The sequence below is a fragment of the Atta colombica genome, unplaced genomic scaffold (assembly GCF_001594045.1).
Source record: "Atta colombica isolate Treedump-2 unplaced genomic scaffold, Acol1.0 scaffold9, whole genome shotgun sequence".
Classification (NCBI taxonomy): domain Eukaryota; kingdom Metazoa; phylum Arthropoda; class Insecta; order Hymenoptera; family Formicidae; genus Atta; species Atta colombica.
In genome coordinates, this window is record NW_017259583.1 from 1,451,516 (window position 1) to 1,473,495 (window position 21,980).

Below are 21,980 nucleotides of genomic sequence, written 5' to 3' on the forward strand. Positions count from 1 at the left end.
TGGATTAATCATTTTTAATACACTTTACCACTCTCTAAAATTTTTAGAGTGAATCTCATTGTAAAGAGTGAAATCTCACTTTTATAGATTAAATGAAAATTGAGCTACTCTTTTTCAAGACTCTTAATTTTCATTGTTTCGAATGAGATTCCACTCTAAAGAATTTAGAGAGCACGGTAATTTAATAAGCCTATAATCCAGTTGGATAATCCAGTTGTCCGCTGCACTTTCAGCAGAAACCACGTTTTCACATCTTGTCCTTTCTCGACATTGCGGCAAGAGAATTAAGCGATGTTCGTTGCGTAAAGATACAACGTTTTTGCAACGTCGCACAGCGTCGATGGTATCCCGTTCCGACTTGGTTAACGGTCCACAAATCCTCAAGATCCTTTTTCTGAATCGTATATACATAAATCAGCGGAGTTCTTTAAAACAACGCAATTATTTTGATCGCTTCTGAATGCATCTAACCGCGCAGCCTTTATTTCCAAGAACGTCATGCCTGACATCGATGATCAAGATCATGAAAGGAAACTTCAATGTTTATCATTGTCCAAGAATTAACTGTTACTCTCGTAAAGCAGTCAATTATTCTTTCTAAATAGTCTTTCTTAAATCATGTTGTGTAGTTTCAGTGTTAATAACAGCAGCTTCACGGTACAATTTCTCTTCTCTGTTTACATCCATCTTCTCGCTCGCCCAATTTCCCTGCGTTTCGCAACGCTAACTATATTAGCATGTTGTTAATGTCAATTAATTGTTGGCCCATAACGTTGCATATTTGTCGTACAAATACATCAATGTTTTTATATCTCGTAGATGCTCGACAAATAAAACAATATGTCACCTGTCATCATTTTTTATCGCATCGGCCACTTTCTAAAGTGTTCGCATATATATATATACATCACGCGTGATCTGCAATTTCTATAAAAGGGTCTTATAAATAACCAGATAATATGCGAATTGTTTTAATCGCAATGGAAGCTTAAGTATAAACACATTACAGAAATAAAATATCGAGAAACAAAATATAAGTATATAAGGAATCTTTTATTTATACAAGGAAAAACATACATTTTCACTTTAAACTTATTATATCAAACATCTATAAAATTGATGATCATTTGTGGTTGATTATACGCTCTACAAGGTAGGCTAAAATAAATAAGAAACAAATAAAAAACAATACATAGAACTTGATTCGTAAAGGTATTAAGATAGACTACTATTCATCGATCAATAATCATGATTCAGCATCCAGATTTATTTATGCGACAAAACTTTCACTATTCTCAATTCATTATGCGAGCGAATAGTCATCCAAACAAATTCTGATCTCTCAGATAAGTTTGATCGTTCTTGAAAATTATAGACGGATATTTCGGACGAAATTTTTTTTAATACGTTTTGTAAAATGTTTTTAGAATAATAACGATTTTAGTAGTTTTAAATGGAAGTCACTTAGTAGTGATAACAACAGAAAATTACGATAATAAGATATCTAATAAAATTATATATATCTTAGGAGAAAGGCAATATATTATAAATTATTAATAAGAAATGTATTTTTTATTACACGTTCACATGAGATGCAGGTAACAGTAAAAAGTGACATCATCTTCTTATGAATAAGGATAGGATCAAGTACATTCTACGTAGTACTGATAATATCTACAGCACGTTCGAATTTTTTATTAGCACTGGGAAACATAACAGCATTTAAATGTAATTGAAACTTTCCGCGCTGCAATCGAACCTAGATGTAAGAATACTTATAAAAGGTACTACAATGGAACATAACAGTCTCGTGCGTATATACAATTACAACAGAAACATTTTTATAAATGCTTCAATAAACTATACGCTTTTTTCTATATTTTGCATGTTATTTTTTAAGTCAAAACAATTTTTACCAGTATGTTCCTACAATTTTATTTATTTTATAATTTTTTTTTCTTATAAATACCTTATTGAAAAAAATCACATCACAAAGTTATATAACGAAATCATGTAATTAAAACAAGTAAATCATATAACTAATTGTTCCAAATCAGTATGTGATTTTTTTAAATTATGTAATTAGAAAAATTACATGATATTAGAAATAACTTTTTATGTAATTTTATAAAATTATGTACTGATTTGGAACAATGCGTTATGTAATTTATATGTTTTAATTCATGATTTCGTTGTATAACTTTGTGACGTAATTTTTTTCAATAGAGTATCTTTTAAAATCTAAAATATCTCTGAAACAATTTTTTACAGTTTCCCATTATTTTAGCTCATTTTTATGAATGATATTATTTTATATTGTATTATTATATTGTATTATTTTTTATTATTTTTATGATCAATAATAATTTTATTTAAAAAAAATGCTTTGTACTGTTTTATTGTATAAAACGAGAACTTATAGAGTTACAGAAAGTCAGACATCAAGTTAATTGAATTGTTTTCCTCTATTTTTCATCAATTAAATAAAAGAAAGGTGGTAAATTGCACGACTTACCCTGTATATTCTATACAGTTTCGAGCCCAATTAGATATTATTACATCTTTTTTCTCAGTATTTATAAATCCAAGTATATTTAATTTATATCTCTATATTGTTATTAGTATTTATTCCATCGATTTGTGATCACATATTTGATCTCATAACACATACAATTGTGAATATTTCAACAATTACGTATTCGCATAACTTTAATAAATTTACTATTGTTTCATATTTGATTTCAATTGGAATGGTATCCAAGGATTTTGCACGATATTGAATTGACGAGATTCGCGGAGACATCAAAAAGATACTTATCCAGCTTTGTTCCATTTCTACTAGCAAGGATATGCTTTAACTGCATTTTAATTAAGAGAGACGTATCGGTGAACTAATTACAGAAATACTCTCGTTAATTCTGGATGACATCGCATGCGGACGTTACATGAATTATTACAGCGCACATCGTATATCATTACACATGCGTATGTCGTGTATCCACGATGCGAAAGTGCGTGCGAGACTAATTGTAAGACACAAACGGTCATTCTATAAGAAACCACTGAGCGTCTACCTGCGAGGAAGGAAGAGAGGACTTTCGCTCGTTCGCAACGCAGGTCATATTCTCGGATACGCGGATTCAAGCGTTTGCCGCGGCTTCCTTCGGCACGTCGGAGGTCTGTCACCTCTTGTCATACGAGTCGACTTTCAACACGATGAAAAAAAAAAAGCTGAAGAGAGGAAAGAAAATCTTCGGCCTCGCGGTCGCTGACGCTTCCGGTTTTAGAATGCGCGGCATCGCGCACGATGATCTCCGTCTTATAGGACACGTAACAAAATTATTCCTCCATACCACCTTTTTCTCTTTCTCTCCCGTCCCTCCTACCGTCGCAACGTAATAAGGTGAGATGCGAGAGGCGAGAAGCGAGACGAAGCGAAGATTTTCAGGTTGGATCGAAACTTCTTCTTGATTTCTGCACAAACGCGATCAGCCCGCATGCCAGTCCACCCATGAAACAACGGAAAGCGGCTTCTCTCCGCGAAATCCGACAAATTTGTGCCTCGCCTCGTTGAAGAAGATTTAAAGATGGTGAAGACACGCTTGTAACAACAAGATTCAATCTACAAAACTGAAAAAAAAACTCATCCATACTTGTATATGAACATCGCATAATGTAAAGCTACGAGTATTTCAAGGCCGGTATTCACTAAGGCCGGTATTCATAGTTGGTTCTTGTATTTAAAGTCGTTTTCTGTCTTAAAATATCACAAATCAATCACAGAATAAAAATCGCTGATAAAAAATAAAAATCGGAGCGTAAATCGAATGTAACGGAGAATGACAGAAACGTAAATCTTTTCAAAAAAAAAATTGAGGCAACAAGATATGAAAGAGACATTTACTCTTTTTTTACATTTCGTTGTCTTAATTTTCGCTTTCTAGATCGGTATTCAGCTCGTTATTTTTGATCATTTTAAGTAATATTTAAGATACTAATATGATTCTGTATTGCTCTGTGATTGGTTTATAACATCTTAAGACTGTTCTTAAAACAATCTTTATATAAGAACCGATTTATTGATTTAGAAACTTTGTTACTATTTTGTTCTTACTTTTCTCTTATATTTGACTTATGCTCAAATTTTTTATTTTCACCAGGAGCCATATAGTCTTAAAACATTATTATCTTAAAACATTACTTAAGATCAGTATTGGGTAGTAACTAATTAAAACGTTAAAAGTTAAAAAGTTAATGATTTTTAACTTAACTTGGTTAATTTTTTAACGTTTTTTTTAAGTTAAAAAATTTTTTATCTTTTTTAAATATCTTAGAAAAGTAATAAGATATAATAAGAAGGGCATATATTCGTAATCTATTCATATTTTAAGACCATCTTAAATAATTTCTTAAAATGCTAATATAGTGCTAAATGCCTTTGATTGGTTTATGCGGTTATGTCTTATGCCATAAGCCTTAGTCCGGTTCTACAATTGGTGTTTTAAATCATAAATTGATCAATTACAGTCAAATATTCTTCTCACATTCGATTGTAATTGGTCAATTTCTTATGGCTTCAGACTTAAAAAGTAATCACTAATCTTGTACCTCCTCTATGCTGGCTGTTTTTTTAATGTTATATTACTTATATAGTTATATCATTATGTGTTATATACTTATATCACATATGAATAAAAAAATTAAAAATTTAATTTACTTAATAATCTATATTGTAGTTATTTAATCTCATTTTAAGATTGAGGACATTATGATCTAAAAAATAATTTTTTTCAAAATTAACTTTTTTTTTAACTTAAGTTAATTCAATATTGACTTAACTTATGTTAATTTTTTATTAACTTCAGTTATTAACTTCAGTTATTAAGTTAATTTTTTATTCCTTCAATTTTTAACTTAACTTTATTAATTTTGTAAAGCTATTAACTTTAACTTTATTCAGTCAAAAAAAAAACATTAACTTACCCAACCCTGCTTAAGATGGTTTTAAAATAAAAACCAATTATAGAGTATATTCATAGTTCCTTTTTTTTAAGATTTTAAAATTGTCTTAAGTAATGTCTTAAGGTTCATGACATCTTAAGAATCTTATTGTATTTAGACCTTAAATATATGAACCAACTATGAATATCGGCTTAAATTAGGGAGGAGCTTTTAGAAGAGACAAAAGAAGTATGAAATATCATCATATATATAGAAGAAATACATATATGATTGTCATATTTTTTATATTTTTAAAATATGTTTCATTCTTTTTCATAAAAAATAAAGACGGGGGTTAGATCATTCTTGCGGGAAAGTCTTCATTTTCAATGATGAAATCGCGCCTCATTGCGCAGTATTGCAAAATGAATGTCTCAGCTTGATGGTAACCACGTTACATCGTCGAGGACCCGCATTATTATATGCGATTCAAAACTCGTTATAGTCGTCAAAGACTTCTCGACGTCAGGATCCACTTGCAAGTGATTATCCACCTAGACTTCTGTTCGACGATGTCGACGAGAAAGCGTTATCAACATGCGACGGATATATCTCTAAAAAAATAATCAATCCGTCGCGTTGCAACATGCCTGAGCGATAAAAGCTACTTCAAACGCGATGCGTTCACTCGGGAAATATTCGCTGAGCTCAGGCAAGTGTCCCCGCAAGCGATGGAGTAACGCCGTCTTCATGATGACTGCATTGTAATTACATGTGATGCAGTCAAATTTGTCGCCTAATGACGGCAGTAATTTCGACGCAATGCCTGGAAATCCGGAGCGTGTACGCGTGCATTCCTCTCGCGCGGATTCTCACCGCCGCGTCAGTGTATCCCTGATAATATCCGCGGGAGAATGTAATCTTCCTTTCATAATCTCACGGGTATATTATATTTCTATGACGATTCTTGTGTATTTGAGATGAAGAAAATCCAAGGAAAACACGCAAAAGTCAACAAGAAAATCAAAATGATTTTATTTTTGACTCTTAACCGTCAATAAACAATCAAATGTTTTAATCAAAAATCATTTTAATTTTCATCAAGTCAAAATAATGTTATTTTGACTTTCTCTCGACTTGGTGTGTTCCTTGAGAAATGATTGTCAAGTTAAGTCAGACGATGGGATGGCAATCATGAGACGGCGATGGGACTTTTACCTGGGCTCGCGAAAAGCTGAAAAGTCTTTCCCATGAGAGAAAGACAGAGAGAAAGGAACGGGAACGGTGAAGCAAGGCGAGCCAGTGATCGCGTAGTGGGACCAACAAAGTTACTTGGATCGACAACAGATACTTTTCTCGACAGTAACCACCAAGACACCATGACGACACGATCACTCGCATCGTCCCCGACGCGACGACCGTCGACGACTGTCCGCCTAATCACTGTGCTCCTCCTTATCACGGTGGCACGTAAGTGATCCCCTCTCGAGCTAATCATTAAATTTCGATTGACTTCATTGATTTCGGAAAAAAAAAAAAAAAACGAAAAACGTTCTCTTTCGACATAACCCGACAACTTAGCGATGCGAAAATTCATTGAGCATTGAGCGATTTGATTGATGAATATTTAGTGATAATCGTGGATGCGCGCAAATCTCGCGGACGAGATAAGTTTAGATGAAAGAATCGCGATTGTTGCGAATTGTTTATATTATATTTTTATTAACGAAAGTTTCAGTAAGTCAATTGAAAGTAACCCAAACAATACAAAATCTAAAATTGTAACATAAGATGTCTTTAAGTCTTTTAGATGCAAAAAGCGTCTTTAATTTTAGACACTTTTTACTGTTTGGGAAATTTCTAATATAAAAGTTTCTTAATATAAAATTTTATTGGAGTTTCTTAATATAAAAGTTTATTGGATTTATTAAATGTATTTATTAAATTTCTCACGAATCCAAATATACTCTTTAAAATTTTGAGAATGAATTGTCACTTTAAATGAAATCTCACTGTAAGAGATTGAAAAAGAGTGGCTCAATTTTCAATTTTTTACAGTGAAATTTCACTGTTTAAAGTAACAATTTAAAGAATTTAGAATAACTTTTTGTCGAGCGGCGATTTGAAACAATTACAAGGAGACTGAAATATTACGCTTGATTCTGCGACTCTCGTTCCATGGTTCATTAAGCGATGTCCTTGACGAAAAGTGAGGGGATTAAAGATCTCAGATTATCGTACAAGTTGTCGTCGAGATATTATCTTCGCGCCAATGTGCTTGAAGTTACAAAACATAAATATAAAATTACGTAATGAATGATGTACCGTTACTCGTCGTTGAGCTTCCATAAGATCTACGTATTTTGATGGATTCATTTTACAAAATTTTAACTTGGAACTATCGCCAAAGAGCATTTCTATCGCATTATTCGAAGTAATCAGGATACTCGCACGCGATTTCGCAGGCGGTTTCCTTGTCCACTCTACTTACCGTCATCTTGGCGGCTTCGCCAGTCGTCCCAGGACGACTTCACGCTCCGTGTTTTTGCGCGCACCATTTTAGCGTATACTTTAGAAAGCAAAGAGAAATTATGTGGTGCTAACTTGTAATTAATAATCGCTTGATCTAAAAACCAATATTAGTATAACAGTTCGCCGACTTTGTGTTCCGTAATGGAGAGAAAAAAATGTGATTAATCGCACGGAGAAATTCAGTTTTTTTTCAAGACTAACACGGTCGTAATTTTTATCGTAGAAATCTTAAAATTTGATTCGCGTGTCTTATGAATTTCAATGCTAGATTTTTTCAAACAGAGGTTAGGAAATAAATATTTTGTTGGCAATTAAAAAATTCATATTGAGATCATATTAACATAAAATAAATAGATAATATTAATATAATATAAAAAGATAGATAATAATATTAAGATTTACAAAACAATATTGCATTTAAAATTTAATATGACATAATCTTTTTCTAACGCTGATATATATGTATACGATTTTCAGAACGATACGCAGGAATTCCAATAAGATAATAATAATTATTAGCAATCGAAAAATGAGAAATTAAAATCGAGTTAGTCTCACTAGAATCTGCTGTTGAAATTTATTAATTTCCGCAGAATTCTTATCAGAATTCCAATCAGTTTCTGCATTCTAGAAATACATAATGATTCATGTGCGTCACATGTAAATAATATGAGACACGTGCGTGGAATTTATAAACTGAACGGATTTATATCTGTGAAAAATTGAATGTCAAAACTTGAAGATCTAAACGCGAAGTGACGGTGGCGGATGAAAACGAAAGGGCGATAACACCACGAACCTCCTGACATTTCCAGGCTTCCAGGAGGTGAAAGTGGGAGCCGGATAACCGTAATTGGCCATCCGTATATAACACAAGTTCCGAGTCAGCAATGTTGTAATAACGTCTGCGAATAGTCGCCAAAATGTTCGCAACGCGAATAATCTCATCGAGATACGATAATATACGATAATATACTATACTCGAGTCACACCGTTGTCTGATTGTGAAAGTATCATTTGTTCCTAAACGTTACGGTTGTATTATTCCTTTATTATCGCAAACAGTGGAAATCATGTCTATTTAAAAATGCATTGTTTCTTTCTAAAAACAGATATTTTAAAAACAGACAGGCAATAATCACAAAATGCGATAAATAAAAATAATTACAGTCTTAAAATTCAATATCCTAGAAATTCGACCTTAAAGAATTAATAAATTATAAATCATAATAACATTATGATAATATATTCTGTGCAAAAAAAACCTGAGTTATAAAAATAAATAAATTGTAACATTTTATTTTTTTTTAAATTCTGCTTGTTTGTCGCATATGAAAATAGTCAAATCGTGATATGAGAAATTTGTAGGGATGTAAACTCGTAATTTGCGCGATTTGCGGAAGTGATAATAGTATACTTTAGAATTTCTCTCGTTTCTTTTTTTTTTTTTCATATGAGAGAAGAACTAAATTTTATTCTTTTATTGATTGATTAATCAGCATTATTATTCATTCGTATATTGCTTCCATTTATTTAGACGCATTATCTTTAAAATTTAATATTCTTTAATCCTAAATTTAAATTCCTAAACATTTATCAATCACGCGAGTTATGTCCTGATTAAGTGCTGGGCATTATATCGTATTCTTGAACATTGTCTTTTTCTTATAATTTCTTTTAGTAATAATTTGTTTTTTTTCAGACTGATAAATGTCAGCTTATGTCAATGTACTTTAATGTCGGTTTAATGTTTTATCCAGTTCTAAGAATTAGAAAAAAATAAGAGTAAGTTAAACCAATGTTATAACGTTAATCTGTATTACAATAGAGATAAGAGTCATAAAAGAATAGTGCAAAATAGATAGACTCATTTAATCATTTAGTGATGGATCATGAAATCAATAAATCTATTGAGCAAAGCTAAGATCGAATCGAGTTTCTAAAAGAGCGAATTGAACTTCGCTGTTGTGTGCTGAAGCTTTCAGGTAAGTGGCATTCGTTTCACGATACGATGGAACGAAGCAACGATATAACTAGGGCTAGGCATGTATTTGAAATACTTTTATGTAAAACACACTATTTGCAATATAAGTGTATTTTGTATTTTTTATTTTAGCGCATCACATAAAAATATTACGTATTTTGTATTTAAAATCGAGAGATTTAAAACTTTTTGTATCTTGTAATTCAAATAATATATAAGGTTGATTATCAATATTAGTATTTGAAGTACAAAATACAAAATATTTTCATAATCTTTTGTTGTTAATATTGAAATATAAAATACAAAATTATATTCTCCCATGAAATACAAAATATTTTCATGTTTCACTCCGAACAAACACAAAATACAAAATACAATTGTCTTACCAATACTGTTTTTCAAATAAAAGTATTTCAAATACATGTTCAGCCCTGAATACAACATTCCCGCTTCGAGTCCTATCAATCCTAACATCTCGAACGCGCTGTTGCTATGTTAGTAACATTCTGCAATCCGTGTTCGTCGAATCCCTCGCGGAAATGTATGCAATCGTGCGACCTTGATTATAATAAGCGCACCACGCCAATCTTCGCTGTCCTGACGTTTCTGGATGGATGATGGCCAGTTCCTACTAAGAAATTCTAACGGTGCCCGAGACGAACGAAGGGTTCGATTTAACGAGGAATACCTCTATAGAGTCGATATAATGTAAACCAATGTGTCCGATTCTACGATCTGTCAATGGAAACGCGTAGACTTCACTTCGCATTACTTATCTATTGGATTGGCAAAGAAGTAATTGCGTTTTTTATAGCTCAAAGTTGTATATATAATATCTTCGTCAATAATGAATGAAATTTAAATTTAAAAAAAGAGTTTTGAAGCTTGAAATCTTTACTTTTAAAAACTTACCACATTTTTTAAGTTTATTTTTTAAGTTTACGAGTTTGATAATTTTTATATACCAAAAACTATGAGCTGAAAAAGATGGAAAATTTTCTTTTCACTTTGTGGGTTTGTAACGTGTCCAAAACAAATTTGAGAAAATTTTCGACTATCTATCGTGAAAGCTTGATACTTTCCCTACAAAATCGTTTTTTTTTTAAATATTCCTACGATTTTTAGTTACTGAGTAATCGCGAATTAAATAAAAGGATTATTTTGACTTTAATTGCTCATAATTCCGTTAAAAATTGTCGTATCGCAATTTAAAAAAGAGATTCTGAAACTTTACTCTATCAAGATATATTTATATTGGTTGGTAAGAAAGTAATTGCGGTTTTTACTGATAGATGCCTTTTAAAAAACCCAATTACTTTCTTGCCAATAACACACGATACAAGTGCGATACAATCGTACAATCGTACAAACATGCGACATTCGATGTATCATTATTAAGCCCATTCTCTGTGCTCTTTATTTCCTGTTTTTTATTTTTTACCTTTTTTCTCCTTTGCAACCGTTTTATCAACAATTGTATTTTTTGCTACATATATTTCTTGTTTCTTTCGAAGTTCGTTAACTTTTATAAAACAAAAAACCGGATAAAAAGCAAAAAGACAAGATGTAAAAAATAATAGAAGGCAAGAAACAGGAAAAGTACATTGTAGAACAGGCTTTACCTCCTCGTTATCTTATCCGTATTTTCTCATATGTCCCACTCATACACGGTTTTGCTGATGAAATATCTAAAAGTTTAGCTACATACAAATCTGAAAATTATTCTGTTGGACTATTAAAATAATAACAATAATTATATTATTACTCTTGAATTTTAAACAGTACAAAAAGATAAATATAGTAGAGTCAGCAACGATAAACAACAATTTCTAATGAACATAATGAATCCATAATCAGATATTGGATTGGTGTCTTCTTTATTTTGAACGTTTCGATTCTCTTTGAAACGTTCAAAATACGTCCTCCTCAACAAGAATGATACAAGTAATTAGCTCATGTCCATAATGCTTAAATCATTATTAAAATAATTATGCAAGACGCTCAACCTGATACTTAGAACGTCAAAACTTTTTGCAGCTCTTGCTTGAGATTCCAACGTAATTATTTTGTTTGATCTAATAACATTATTTTTAGATTTCTAGTTAAATTTTTAAATACTTTAATAAAATTGTTCTTTTCATGTGAGCTATTTTGTTTTTTGTATTTTCTCGTATTTACACATCTTCGGTTACGATGCTTATTCATCTTAGTTTTGGAAGATGAAGATCTGAGAAAATTTGATATTAAAACGAGCTCGAGTTATTTGAATTCGTTTCAATATGAATGTGAAAATACATAACGTTCCGTGCTACTTGCTTACAAGAAGACTTCTTGGAGGTTCGAAAATAAGAAAGATATCAAATTGGGAAAAGAAGTTCCAAGAAACGCTAATCGTGACTGTTCTGGGCGAACCACGTTGACGCGACCACAAACGATTCGCTCCATAGGAGCCGGAATGCGTTTTGTGGAACTCAGTTTTGCGTACGGGAACGGTAACGATCTACACCAGCGGCTCAATCAATCGTTCTTGACAATTTATTCGCGAAATCGAGAAGTTATACCGCGGTTACAGTTATCCGTCGTACCGTACTTGGGAGCGAGTCTATCAGCTGGTCCGGCCATACAAGTAGGATGTAGGGGTTCTAACGAACCCAATAAACTCGTGTTTATACATTCGCATTATTATACGCGGTTACCGGTTCTATCTCTGCCACGATTTCCCGCAGATGGCTGTCTTCTATATGACGTAGCTAAATGGCATGTGAATACACCATCGACATACAGTATACTAGATGAAGTATATACTGAGAAAAAAATAGCCTAAATTTAAATAAATATTTATTTGAATACTGCCAACTAAACAGTTACTTATAATAAATAAATATTTGCTTAATAAAAAGAAGCGATTGTTAAATTAAATTAATGTTTTTTGTACGAAATAAATATATTTGTATATTTAGTAAATATTTAGAGTTGGCACTATTCAAATAAATATTTATTGAAATTTAAGATACTTTTTTCTCAGTGTAGCATCGAGATCATCTTGATAGGCCCAGAAAGAGATGGAACAGATATGGGTAGATTATATATTTCTAAGATTGCGTTATCCAACGTCATGAAAGTCAGTGTTCGTTACTCTTGCAAATTTGCTTCAATTAAAAAACCAATGTATTGTACCACGATATGGATTACCATCTACCTGTTTTTTTTTCTCTCTTTTTATTAATGGATTCTCAACATATTTATCGATATTAATGATAACAAGAATATTATTTTCTGACTACTTTGATTTCCGATATAAATGATTCGCAGCATACACGAAATGAAGAATACGGGATTTAAAATTATAATGAGTTTTGTAAATATATTTTGTAAATACCATATATATTTTTGGTTTATAGCGATGTTTAAATATTACGGCAACATTGAAAATGACTCGAGCGGAGTCGAAACGTTTGTTTTTGTCAATTGTAATTGTTATATGAATTTTATGATTTAATTTAAATTAAAGTGCTTTGCGACATTACTGACTCTTTGCCCTTCTTTTGACATTGTTTTGTATATTTCTGTTTATTCTCTCCTAAAACAAAATTCAACCAATAGGATAATAGTAGAAAGAGAGTTTCGTATAATTACATTTCTTTTCGGATTTGTCAAGCTGAAAGATCAAAGAGCTAGATTTCGCCACATGCTCCGTTCAATACTTGATAGGTGCTTTCCATTTGGTAATACATGTCGATACAAATGTTTTTTTCTATCTTTGTTACTCTCTGAATATCAAGAAGGATAAAATGATGTTTGTGTCGACTTGTATCATTAAATGGAAAGCACCCACTATACGAGTATGTTGATGTGAATGATACATGTATGAATATTCTTTTTATCGTACAAGAAGAATGCGTTTCCACGATCGAGAATTAGACGCGCAAACCGAGAGTTACATCAAGGCCGATGAAGTTTGCCTGGCTATTGACCAGTAATTCATCGCATTAAAGCATACTTCCGCGCTTTGTCATTTCTCACTGCTTCGCAACTCTGTATAACTAGTTTTCTAAAAATACCCACCGTTATTTCTTAGGTTTTCAGACGGAATCCCATGAGAGAATATTTCGAAAGAAATTTCTACACGCAAAAGATGTAGCAGAATAAAATCACGCTTCTGTGATTTTTTTCTTTATGCGCAAGACACGCAAGTAGGCAAAAGTAGTCTTTCTTTTCCCAGTAATCGGATGCGCATAATGTCACATAATTCGATAAATGGTCAACCAATTATTCAGTTGCAACATTATTGTATCGTAATTGTTATTTATTTCGCTGCACACAATTATGTTAATCCCCCGCGGTTTATCACTTACTGTATTTGAATAGTCGTCCGGATGCAGAACGCAAAACAAACGGTAGAATGTATTTAGCAGCTTTGATAAAGACATTGGAAGCTATTGCTAGAATATGAAATCGCATTCTGTTTCGTGTGATTTCTGTGTATTCCGAGTAATACATATTCCGCCGTTTATGCTAGTTACTTAATGGTAATTGTGATTATGAATTTCCTTTTGACAGAAATATGCAGCGGAGCATATTATGGGAAACTGATCGGTAAACTGTCTGAACTTCAACATGGCGTGAGCGGTGAGGTTTATGCTGTCGATGCAAGGACGCTATTTATCAAGGATTTCACCTACGATGGCGAAGGTCCAGGTTGGTACATCGCGGTTGCAGCGCGGATTAATCTCTTCTCTCTCTGTAATCAATCATACGGAAGCGAATTATCTTGCCTGTCATCGTCAGTTATTCAACTGAAGAAATATTTTTTATTATTCGAATTTTAATATCGAGTAATTCATGCGTTATTCTTATACGATTGCGATACGATATAATTGGGATGATGTAAGAGAGATGATTTAGAATAATGCATTTCTATAATTTTGATAATATTTTGAAGCTATTAGAAAATCGAAATACAAATAAACTTTAGTTTTATAAATTAAGAATTGTAGGCTTAATTGAAATTAATTATGAACAAAGAATAATGTTAATTACGAGACGACACAGATTGATCGTGTGAATTGCGCATATTATTTAGATAAACATCGAATAAACGTTTCAACTCTTTTTTGGGTCATCTTCAATACTAACTTAATTAACAATTATATAATTAGTATAATTAATTAATATATTAAATCTTATGAGCAGAATACTCCATACAATCAAATAAACATAAAAGCAAGTAGTACATAGTCAATTTCGAACTTTGTAAAGTAGTTTCACACAATGATAGTCGTCAGGCAGATAAAAAACATTTTGTAAAGTACTTAGAATATTAAAGTCAATTATCACAAAATTAAATTTTTAATATTTTAATAGTTCAAAGAATGACAATCTCATAAAAATCGTTTTTAATTTCATAGCCAATAAGTATAAATGTATGAATGAAATGTAACACGGATGTCTTCTGATTATGTCGCACATGGATGTTTTTCAATTGAAGTTGTAAGAAAATTGTAAGAAAACTTTCCCTCGGCCTGATAGGCTGACCGCGATCGACTTTTCTGCCGGAAAAACTTTCCCAAATCTCTCTGGCACGCGCGTTCGTGACGTGTTAATAAACTGCTCGAGATACTCCGTTCTCCATTAATGGGGTATATCTAGATGTTTATTAGAGCTTCACAGTTTGAAACCGTGTTATATGTGTTTGATATCTTAACGCTTAAACCGTTCGTCGTCATTGACGGCAGAAATTTGTTGTATAAATTTTCTCGGTATTGTTAAAAAAGTTTTGATCGATAAGATCAATGATAAGAGTATCGTTCTTTTTAGCTGCCTTCTTTTACGCTGGAAACAGCAAAGGTCCGGGCAATAACGGATTCCGAGTACGAGACGAACGCGGAACGTAAGTAAAGCCGATAATATTCTCTCTCTCTCTCTCTCTCTCTCTCTCTCTCTCTCTCTCTCTCTCTTTCTCTCTTTTAATTTCCGATAATTTCTGTCAATTAAATGTAATTTATTAAATTATCATTGTAACAGCTTATAATTGTTGAGTGAAACCTTTGTCGATTTTTAAGCGATTGTTCTTTATCGACACATTAATTTTTCCTTCCAACAGCACGAACCTCCTTAAACGGTATCGTAAGAAGGACATCACGCTGACCTTACCAGATGGCAAGACCTTGAACAATATTAAATGGTTTTCGGTCTGGTGCGACGAATTCTCGGTAAGTAATGGACGATCGTGACCTTGAATCGCGCGATATCGGCTATACGTACTTGCTCGTCGACAGGAAACCGGTATCATTTTCTCGAACTACAACTTTCACACTCGTGCGGACTTAATGGCTGCCTGAATCCGCGTGTCAAGTGAATGGGAGACGACATAACTTGATGAAACACGCGGTCACCGCCGGCTTTACCGTACGCGTCCGGGATTAGATTACAGAATTCTTAATAAGATCTCTCTTTAAACTCGAATTTTTTTATCTCTTAGATGCATTACATTTTATTTTGTCATTGAAAGAATCGCAATTTTCCCTTTTCCACATAGCTCTCCAAGAGACATCATAAAAAAGAATCCAGAGAATGTCTTATATTCTAAGGGCATTCTCAAAATTTTCCTCAAATCATAGTTACGTAAGCTCTTGGAAAAGAGAATCAATGTGTTTTGTGATGAGCGGAGGAATCGTTTCCGTTTTAGGTGAACTTTGGCGACGTTAGGATTCCACGAGGCTTCGATTATCCGAAACCACAGAAGCTGAAGGCATTGAGCGGCATACACGGTGTCAGTTCGGAGCCAGTTGTTATCGTGGATGCACAGACTCTTCTCATACCCAGATTTAGTTATGATGGGGAAGCACCTGGTAAGTCTCTCTCTTTTTTTCCGTTAATAACATATAATTTTAGGCCTTGACATTAATGATAAGTTATTGTCAACATTTGTGGTTGATGTTTTATGCAAAATTTTATCGGGAATTCATTATGCGCGAACTCTTCTTTTTACAGTTTGTTGGATCCTCGTCACGATGCAAATTTATCTCTTTAGCTTTTCGTGGACCTATTTAAAAAACATTCATAAATATCACGGATTCACATTACGTAAGGTTCTGCACAATGGAAAAAATATTAGGAAAATATATAAATAAGTAAATATTAAAAATTAAAGAAATAAAAAATTAAGAAGAAATTAAACGTAACGCATGATGAATTGTTTAATCTTTACATTTATTCTGCAACATTTAATATTTACTCTTATTTCTACTCTTTAAATTCTTTGAAGTGAAATCTCATTCTAGAAACTGAAAATTGATTCAGTCTTGGAAAAGAGTAATTTAATTTTCAGTCTTTAAGAGTGAAATTTTATTTTTTAAAGTGAGATTCACTCTAAAAGTTCTAGAGAGTAATATTTTATCCATTGTGACCAGGGCTTAAAACTTCCATCGAAGATCGGACAAGTGATGAATATTATTATATATGAAAATTATTTTACAGATGCCAAGTTCTGGGTAGGCGCCGGTTCAACCCCTTCATCGCAGGGTATTCGGGTGCCCGATGAGAACGGAAAGGAGCAACCGTTACGTCGTTACGATCGCAAGACAATCGTACTGACATTGCCAGCTGATCTGACAGTTCATCAGCTTGGTCACTTTGGGGTATGGTGTGAAGCTTTTGCCGTGGACTTCGGCCACGTACAAATCCCCCACAGCTTGAACATACCACCATCCCTCAAGATGCTTGGAGTTTCGCCACAGGTATGTGTCAAATGTATTTCTTACAGTTAGTATATCTGATTATAGTATATAGAAGGGAGAATGGGACAGTAGAGAATTAACAACAAAGAGAACTTTCAAAATTCAAAAATTAATATTAAAGTCAAATTAAATATTAGGAGTTAATGCAAAAATTGATACGTATTATTTTCTTTACACTGAAAAAAAAATTTGCGAAATTTTGAATAAATATTTATTTAGATAATACCATTTGCTTACAGAAAATAAATATTTATTTGATTTAACAAATGATACCTAGATTTAATTTTTTTTAATTGAACAAATATTTATTACTGTAAATAAATGATTCCATTGGTACTATCTAAATAAATATTTATTCAAATTCCGTGAAAAAAAAAATTTTTTTTCAGTATATATTTAATTTTAATGAAAGTATTTGAATGTTTCGGCCTTTATCAGTACACAATAATAAACTTTGTCTTTAATATTAACTTTTGCAGTAGAAAAATATTATGATTAATTAACACATAGCTCATGCACTGTGACGCTTCACTTAGAATCTACATAATGATTACGTAGCGATCCAAAATCAACGGCATTATTTTAATTTCTTTTTTTTACTTCCGACTATTTTTTTACTACTACTTGACTACAAATAACTCTGACCAAACTGACAGCGTGAGAACGCTATCAATTTCGCTCGCTAAGGACATTCGGTATTACTTCTATTTTTAATGACGAACGGCATAGTCCTTTAATCTTATGTTTAATTAAAAAATAAGTATATATCAAATTTGCGTCTCCTCTACACCTTACCGTTTGACACTTAGATGTTTATGTGAACACGATGTGGAAATTAATTTAAAGAAAATAAGATGGACACAAGAATAGTTTCACTCGAGAAAACGTGACTCTGATTTGCGAGTCAATTTGGCAAATATTTCAAGGTAGCTTCCTCTCCCGCGATTTTCCTATTAAAGCCTTTCATATCAAACTAAGCGCGAGCTGCATAAATCTTCAGCCTCTTGCAAATCTCTGCTCATAGATAAAAAAACCCTGTCTCTGTCCTTGTGTTGCAGAACGTGCATCGCGGAGGGCAGGGACAGTCGGGAGCATTAACAAGTGCATACGAGATTTCCTCTTTCGCTTCCTCATCGCCTTCTCCTTTCGCTATCTTCCCTTCGTTCGCGAGCTCGCTCTCGCATCAACGACCGACGACCTATCGGCCGCTCCTCCGTCGGGACGATCAGGTCCAAGTAGTTCAAGCCGTGGATCCTCTGATACCCACGCAGACGGAGGACCTTCGTCAAGCGCAATCCCCCGCCTACGCATCCGTCACTGATGTCGCGGGCTATCAGGAACAATTTTATCGCGCGGCCGACGTAGCGTCGCCGACATCTTCCCAGTATCATCCTCAATCGTCGCCGCGATCGCGCATCCACCTAGCCGAACCGCAACAAAATTCGTACGCGAGGCTCTTGCATTTCCAAGGCGATAGGAGAATCGACTCGTTCGTGCGTTACTAATCGCGTGACATGTTCTCTAAAACTTTTAGAGTGAATCTCATTCCGAAGAGTGAAAATTCTCTCTTACAGAGTGAGAAACTTGAACCACTCTTTTTCGCGACTAGCTCAGTTTTTACTATTTAGAGTGAGATTCCACTCCAAAGAATTTAAAGAGAACCTATCGATCAGATATACCCGATCTCTTACGCCCCGGTCTTTTGTTCTGTGCAAAAAGATGTTCCTCGTTCCTCTCTCGCGCGCCTTTTTGTTAAGACAAAATTCCGATCTTAGAAAACTACGAATTTTCCGGCACTCATCTCGAAGTTTTATCATGTTGTTTTAAAGAGCGATATATTTATATATTGTTTTACTGATTACAATTTACTGATTACTATATCACTTTGCTTTGTATAATAGGCGGGTTTTTTTAAATTCATCGATTAATCAATCGCGTTATACGCAAATGCAACTTTATTGCTACGTAAAAACTGTATTTTGCGTATAATGCGAAATTAAATTTAAAAATTCGTTTTATCTCAAGCTATCATTATATGTACTTTTATTCTTCTCTTCAAATTGTGGTGAAAATTATTACAGCAGTTTCTCGTATATATCCTTCGTAAATATACACCAAAATTTGAATAACTACAATGTAGAAGAATGAGGAATTTCTTAGATGTCCATTTTTGCTTTAATTAATATCTTATGTGTAAAATTTCTTTTATAAAAACGTACTTTCTGGAGAGCTTCGAATTTTTTTACGTATGTATATACCTACGCGGGTGATATATAACATAACACGTATAATATATATATATGTATATATTATATACATACATATACACACATATACGGTTCACGCGCGCATGTGTGTACTATATTTTTGATATTTTTGTACTCATTTTCTATAGACACATTATGTATTATACATCAAATAAAAATATTTTTTACAATTCTGAGCTTTGCATATATCCCCAAGCATGATCTCAACAAATAATAATTGCATCTATTAACGTTATTCCACATCTTTAATTACTTGTTGCTCTAAAGAGTTATTCTTGCGTGAAAGTTAAACGGAGCGTAAATAAATGAATGTAAAATAAGAGAGAGAGAGAGAGAGAGAGAGAGATGCACAGTATTCATTAAAGTACCGATTAACTTTATGAGAACGACTTTACAAAAAAAAGTAGTTTGCAATGTCGGGTAAATTATCGATAAATTTAGTTCCGCTCGAATGCGCATTAGCGGATAAAGATTGGATGATGTGATTTCAGTCGAAACTTAACTGCGAGGTTCTCGAGGACAGCTTAGCTTTTGAGGTGCGATGGGCCGTGGCCGGAGATAGCATTGTCATCCAATTGGTTGCGAAGCTAGGTAAATATAGACAGTCACGTTGAAAGAGCCATGACTTCGACAACGGACGAAGAGATGTTTGAAAAGTACGAAAGAAGCCGAAAGAAAACGTCTATCCTGGCGAAAATTTTTTCAGAATTTTTCATATAATTTTTTAGAATTTCTATATAATTTTTCAAAATTTCTCTATGATTGTATAACTTTCTCACATTTTTTTATACGAATTGGAAACATTTCTCAGAAAATCTACATCTTTTCTTAAAATTTTTCATATATGTTAATTATGAAATATCGTAAGATTTTTTGTAAGTATAATTTTTTTATGAAATGTTACAAAATTTATCTAAAAAATTTTAAAATACTTTTTAAAAAATTATGGGATGAGAAATTTCAAAATATTTCAGAATTCACTTGTTGAGAAGTTCTGAAAGAAGATGTAAACTTTCCGAATATTTCTGAAAAATGTTCCAATTCATATAAAAATTATGAGAAAAATTTTCACCAATGTAACGCTAATGATCTCTAACGTGAATCTCTAAAGCTCAAATTGTTACGATAGATGCCGGACAGTATATGGCCTTCGGATTGTCCCCCGATACGGAGAAGAGTATGATGGTCCCTGGAGATGTCACCGTAGCCTGGGTCGACAAACAGACTCTGCAGGGATACGCCATCGATTATTTCCTGAACGCGAAGTCACAGTGCTCCGGACATCATGGTAGTTGCCCAGACAGACGCATACAGGTATTTCCAAGGAACACACAAAAGTCAACGAACTAAATATCAAAACGACTTTATTTTGATTCCTATATCAAATTTTGTAACAAAAAGATCAATATTTTGACTTTCCCTTAGTGTGTTCCTTGGGTTATAAATAAAAGATCAAATACGCTTAATATTCGTATCAAAAAGATTGAGGTTGAATTTGATCAAAGCAAAATTTACTAAACTTGATTAGTTTTCTTTCTCCAGATTAGTCAATTTCAATTTCAATTCTCAATCTCTAGTTTGATACAGGCATAAAACTTTGACTTAATAAGAAACCACTTATAAGATACCACAATTATCCGGAAACAATTTGATTCTCCTTGAAATGTACTATTAAGATAAGACACTATCCATGAGTTGTCTCTCATAGCAAAGTGACTCATTCTTCCGCAGGAGAACACGAACTCGGTGCGGTTGTTGAACGCAGCGATGGTGAATGGCTACAGCATCGTCACGTACCAAAGACCGCTGAAGGCCAGTGACGAGTTGGATCTACCGATACTGACGAACGGATCGCAAGCAATAATCTGGGCCATCGGGCCGTTAAATGATCGGCAGGAAGTTAGTTTCCACAGCCATTATCTGAAGACCGATCGATTCATCGAATTTAGCAGACCGCCCGCATGGAATTGTCCCATGCCGGATCAGGAGGTTTCTTATGGTGATGCTAACGAGACAGCAAGCAACAATGAAGTAAGCATTAAAGTAATCAAGCATAATTAACACGTGAAACTAAAATAATTATTCGTGATACTTCACTTCAATATACTTCACTTTCAATGGCACTTTAGTGAAAGTTTAGTGCTGTCGAAATTTTTTTAAATTGCTTTGCTAAGATAAGAACTTATGACTAATATTCTAATTTTATGCGTATGTATCGTAAGACATACGATTATACGTAAATAAGCGTATGTAAATATAAACAAAAATAATTAAATATAATTAAAAATTCTTACAAGTTTTACAGGAATATACGAGCCTTACGATTCTGCTTATAATTTAGCAGGGTTGAATAAGTTAATGTTTTTTTTAACTGAATAAAGTTAAAGTTAATGGCTACAAAATTAATAAAGTTAAGTTAAAAGTTGAAGGAATAAAAAATTAACTTAACGTAAGTTAAATCAATGTTGAATTAACTTAAGTTGAAAAAGTTAATTTTGAAAAAAATTATTTTTTAGA

The 21,980-nt window shown here is 33.0% G+C and overlaps 1 protein-coding gene across 5 annotated transcripts in view; it reads left to right on the plus strand.

Annotated features, from left to right (window-relative positions):
• The first annotated feature begins 5,644 nt into the window (after positions 1–5,644).
• The window catches only part of LOC108693475 (protein Skeletor, isoforms B/C), a 21,627-nt gene continuing 5,291 nt past the window's right edge, over positions 5,645–21,980 (plus strand). For 3 of the 5 annotated variants that reach the window (XM_018202451.1, XM_018202452.1, XM_018202453.1), the window contains exons 1-9: positions 5,645–6,411; positions 14,018–14,155; positions 15,275–15,347; positions 15,561–15,669; positions 16,146–16,308; positions 16,937–17,196; positions 19,955–20,054; positions 20,593–20,777; positions 21,195–21,494. In XM_018202451.1, coding sequence (XP_018057940.1) covers positions 6,192–6,411; positions 14,018–14,155; positions 15,275–15,347; positions 15,561–15,669; positions 16,146–16,308; positions 16,937–17,196; positions 19,955–20,054; positions 20,593–20,777; positions 21,195–21,494 — 1,548 coding nt within the window. In that variant the 5' untranslated portion in view covers positions 5,645–6,191. Of the gene's footprint in view, positions 6,412–14,017; positions 14,156–15,274; positions 15,348–15,560; positions 15,670–16,145; positions 16,309–16,936; positions 17,197–18,254; positions 18,702–19,954; positions 20,055–20,592; positions 20,778–21,194; positions 21,495–21,980 lie in introns of those variants that run through there. The other 2 variants (XM_018202454.1, XM_018202456.1) reach the window with 2 other exon arrangements.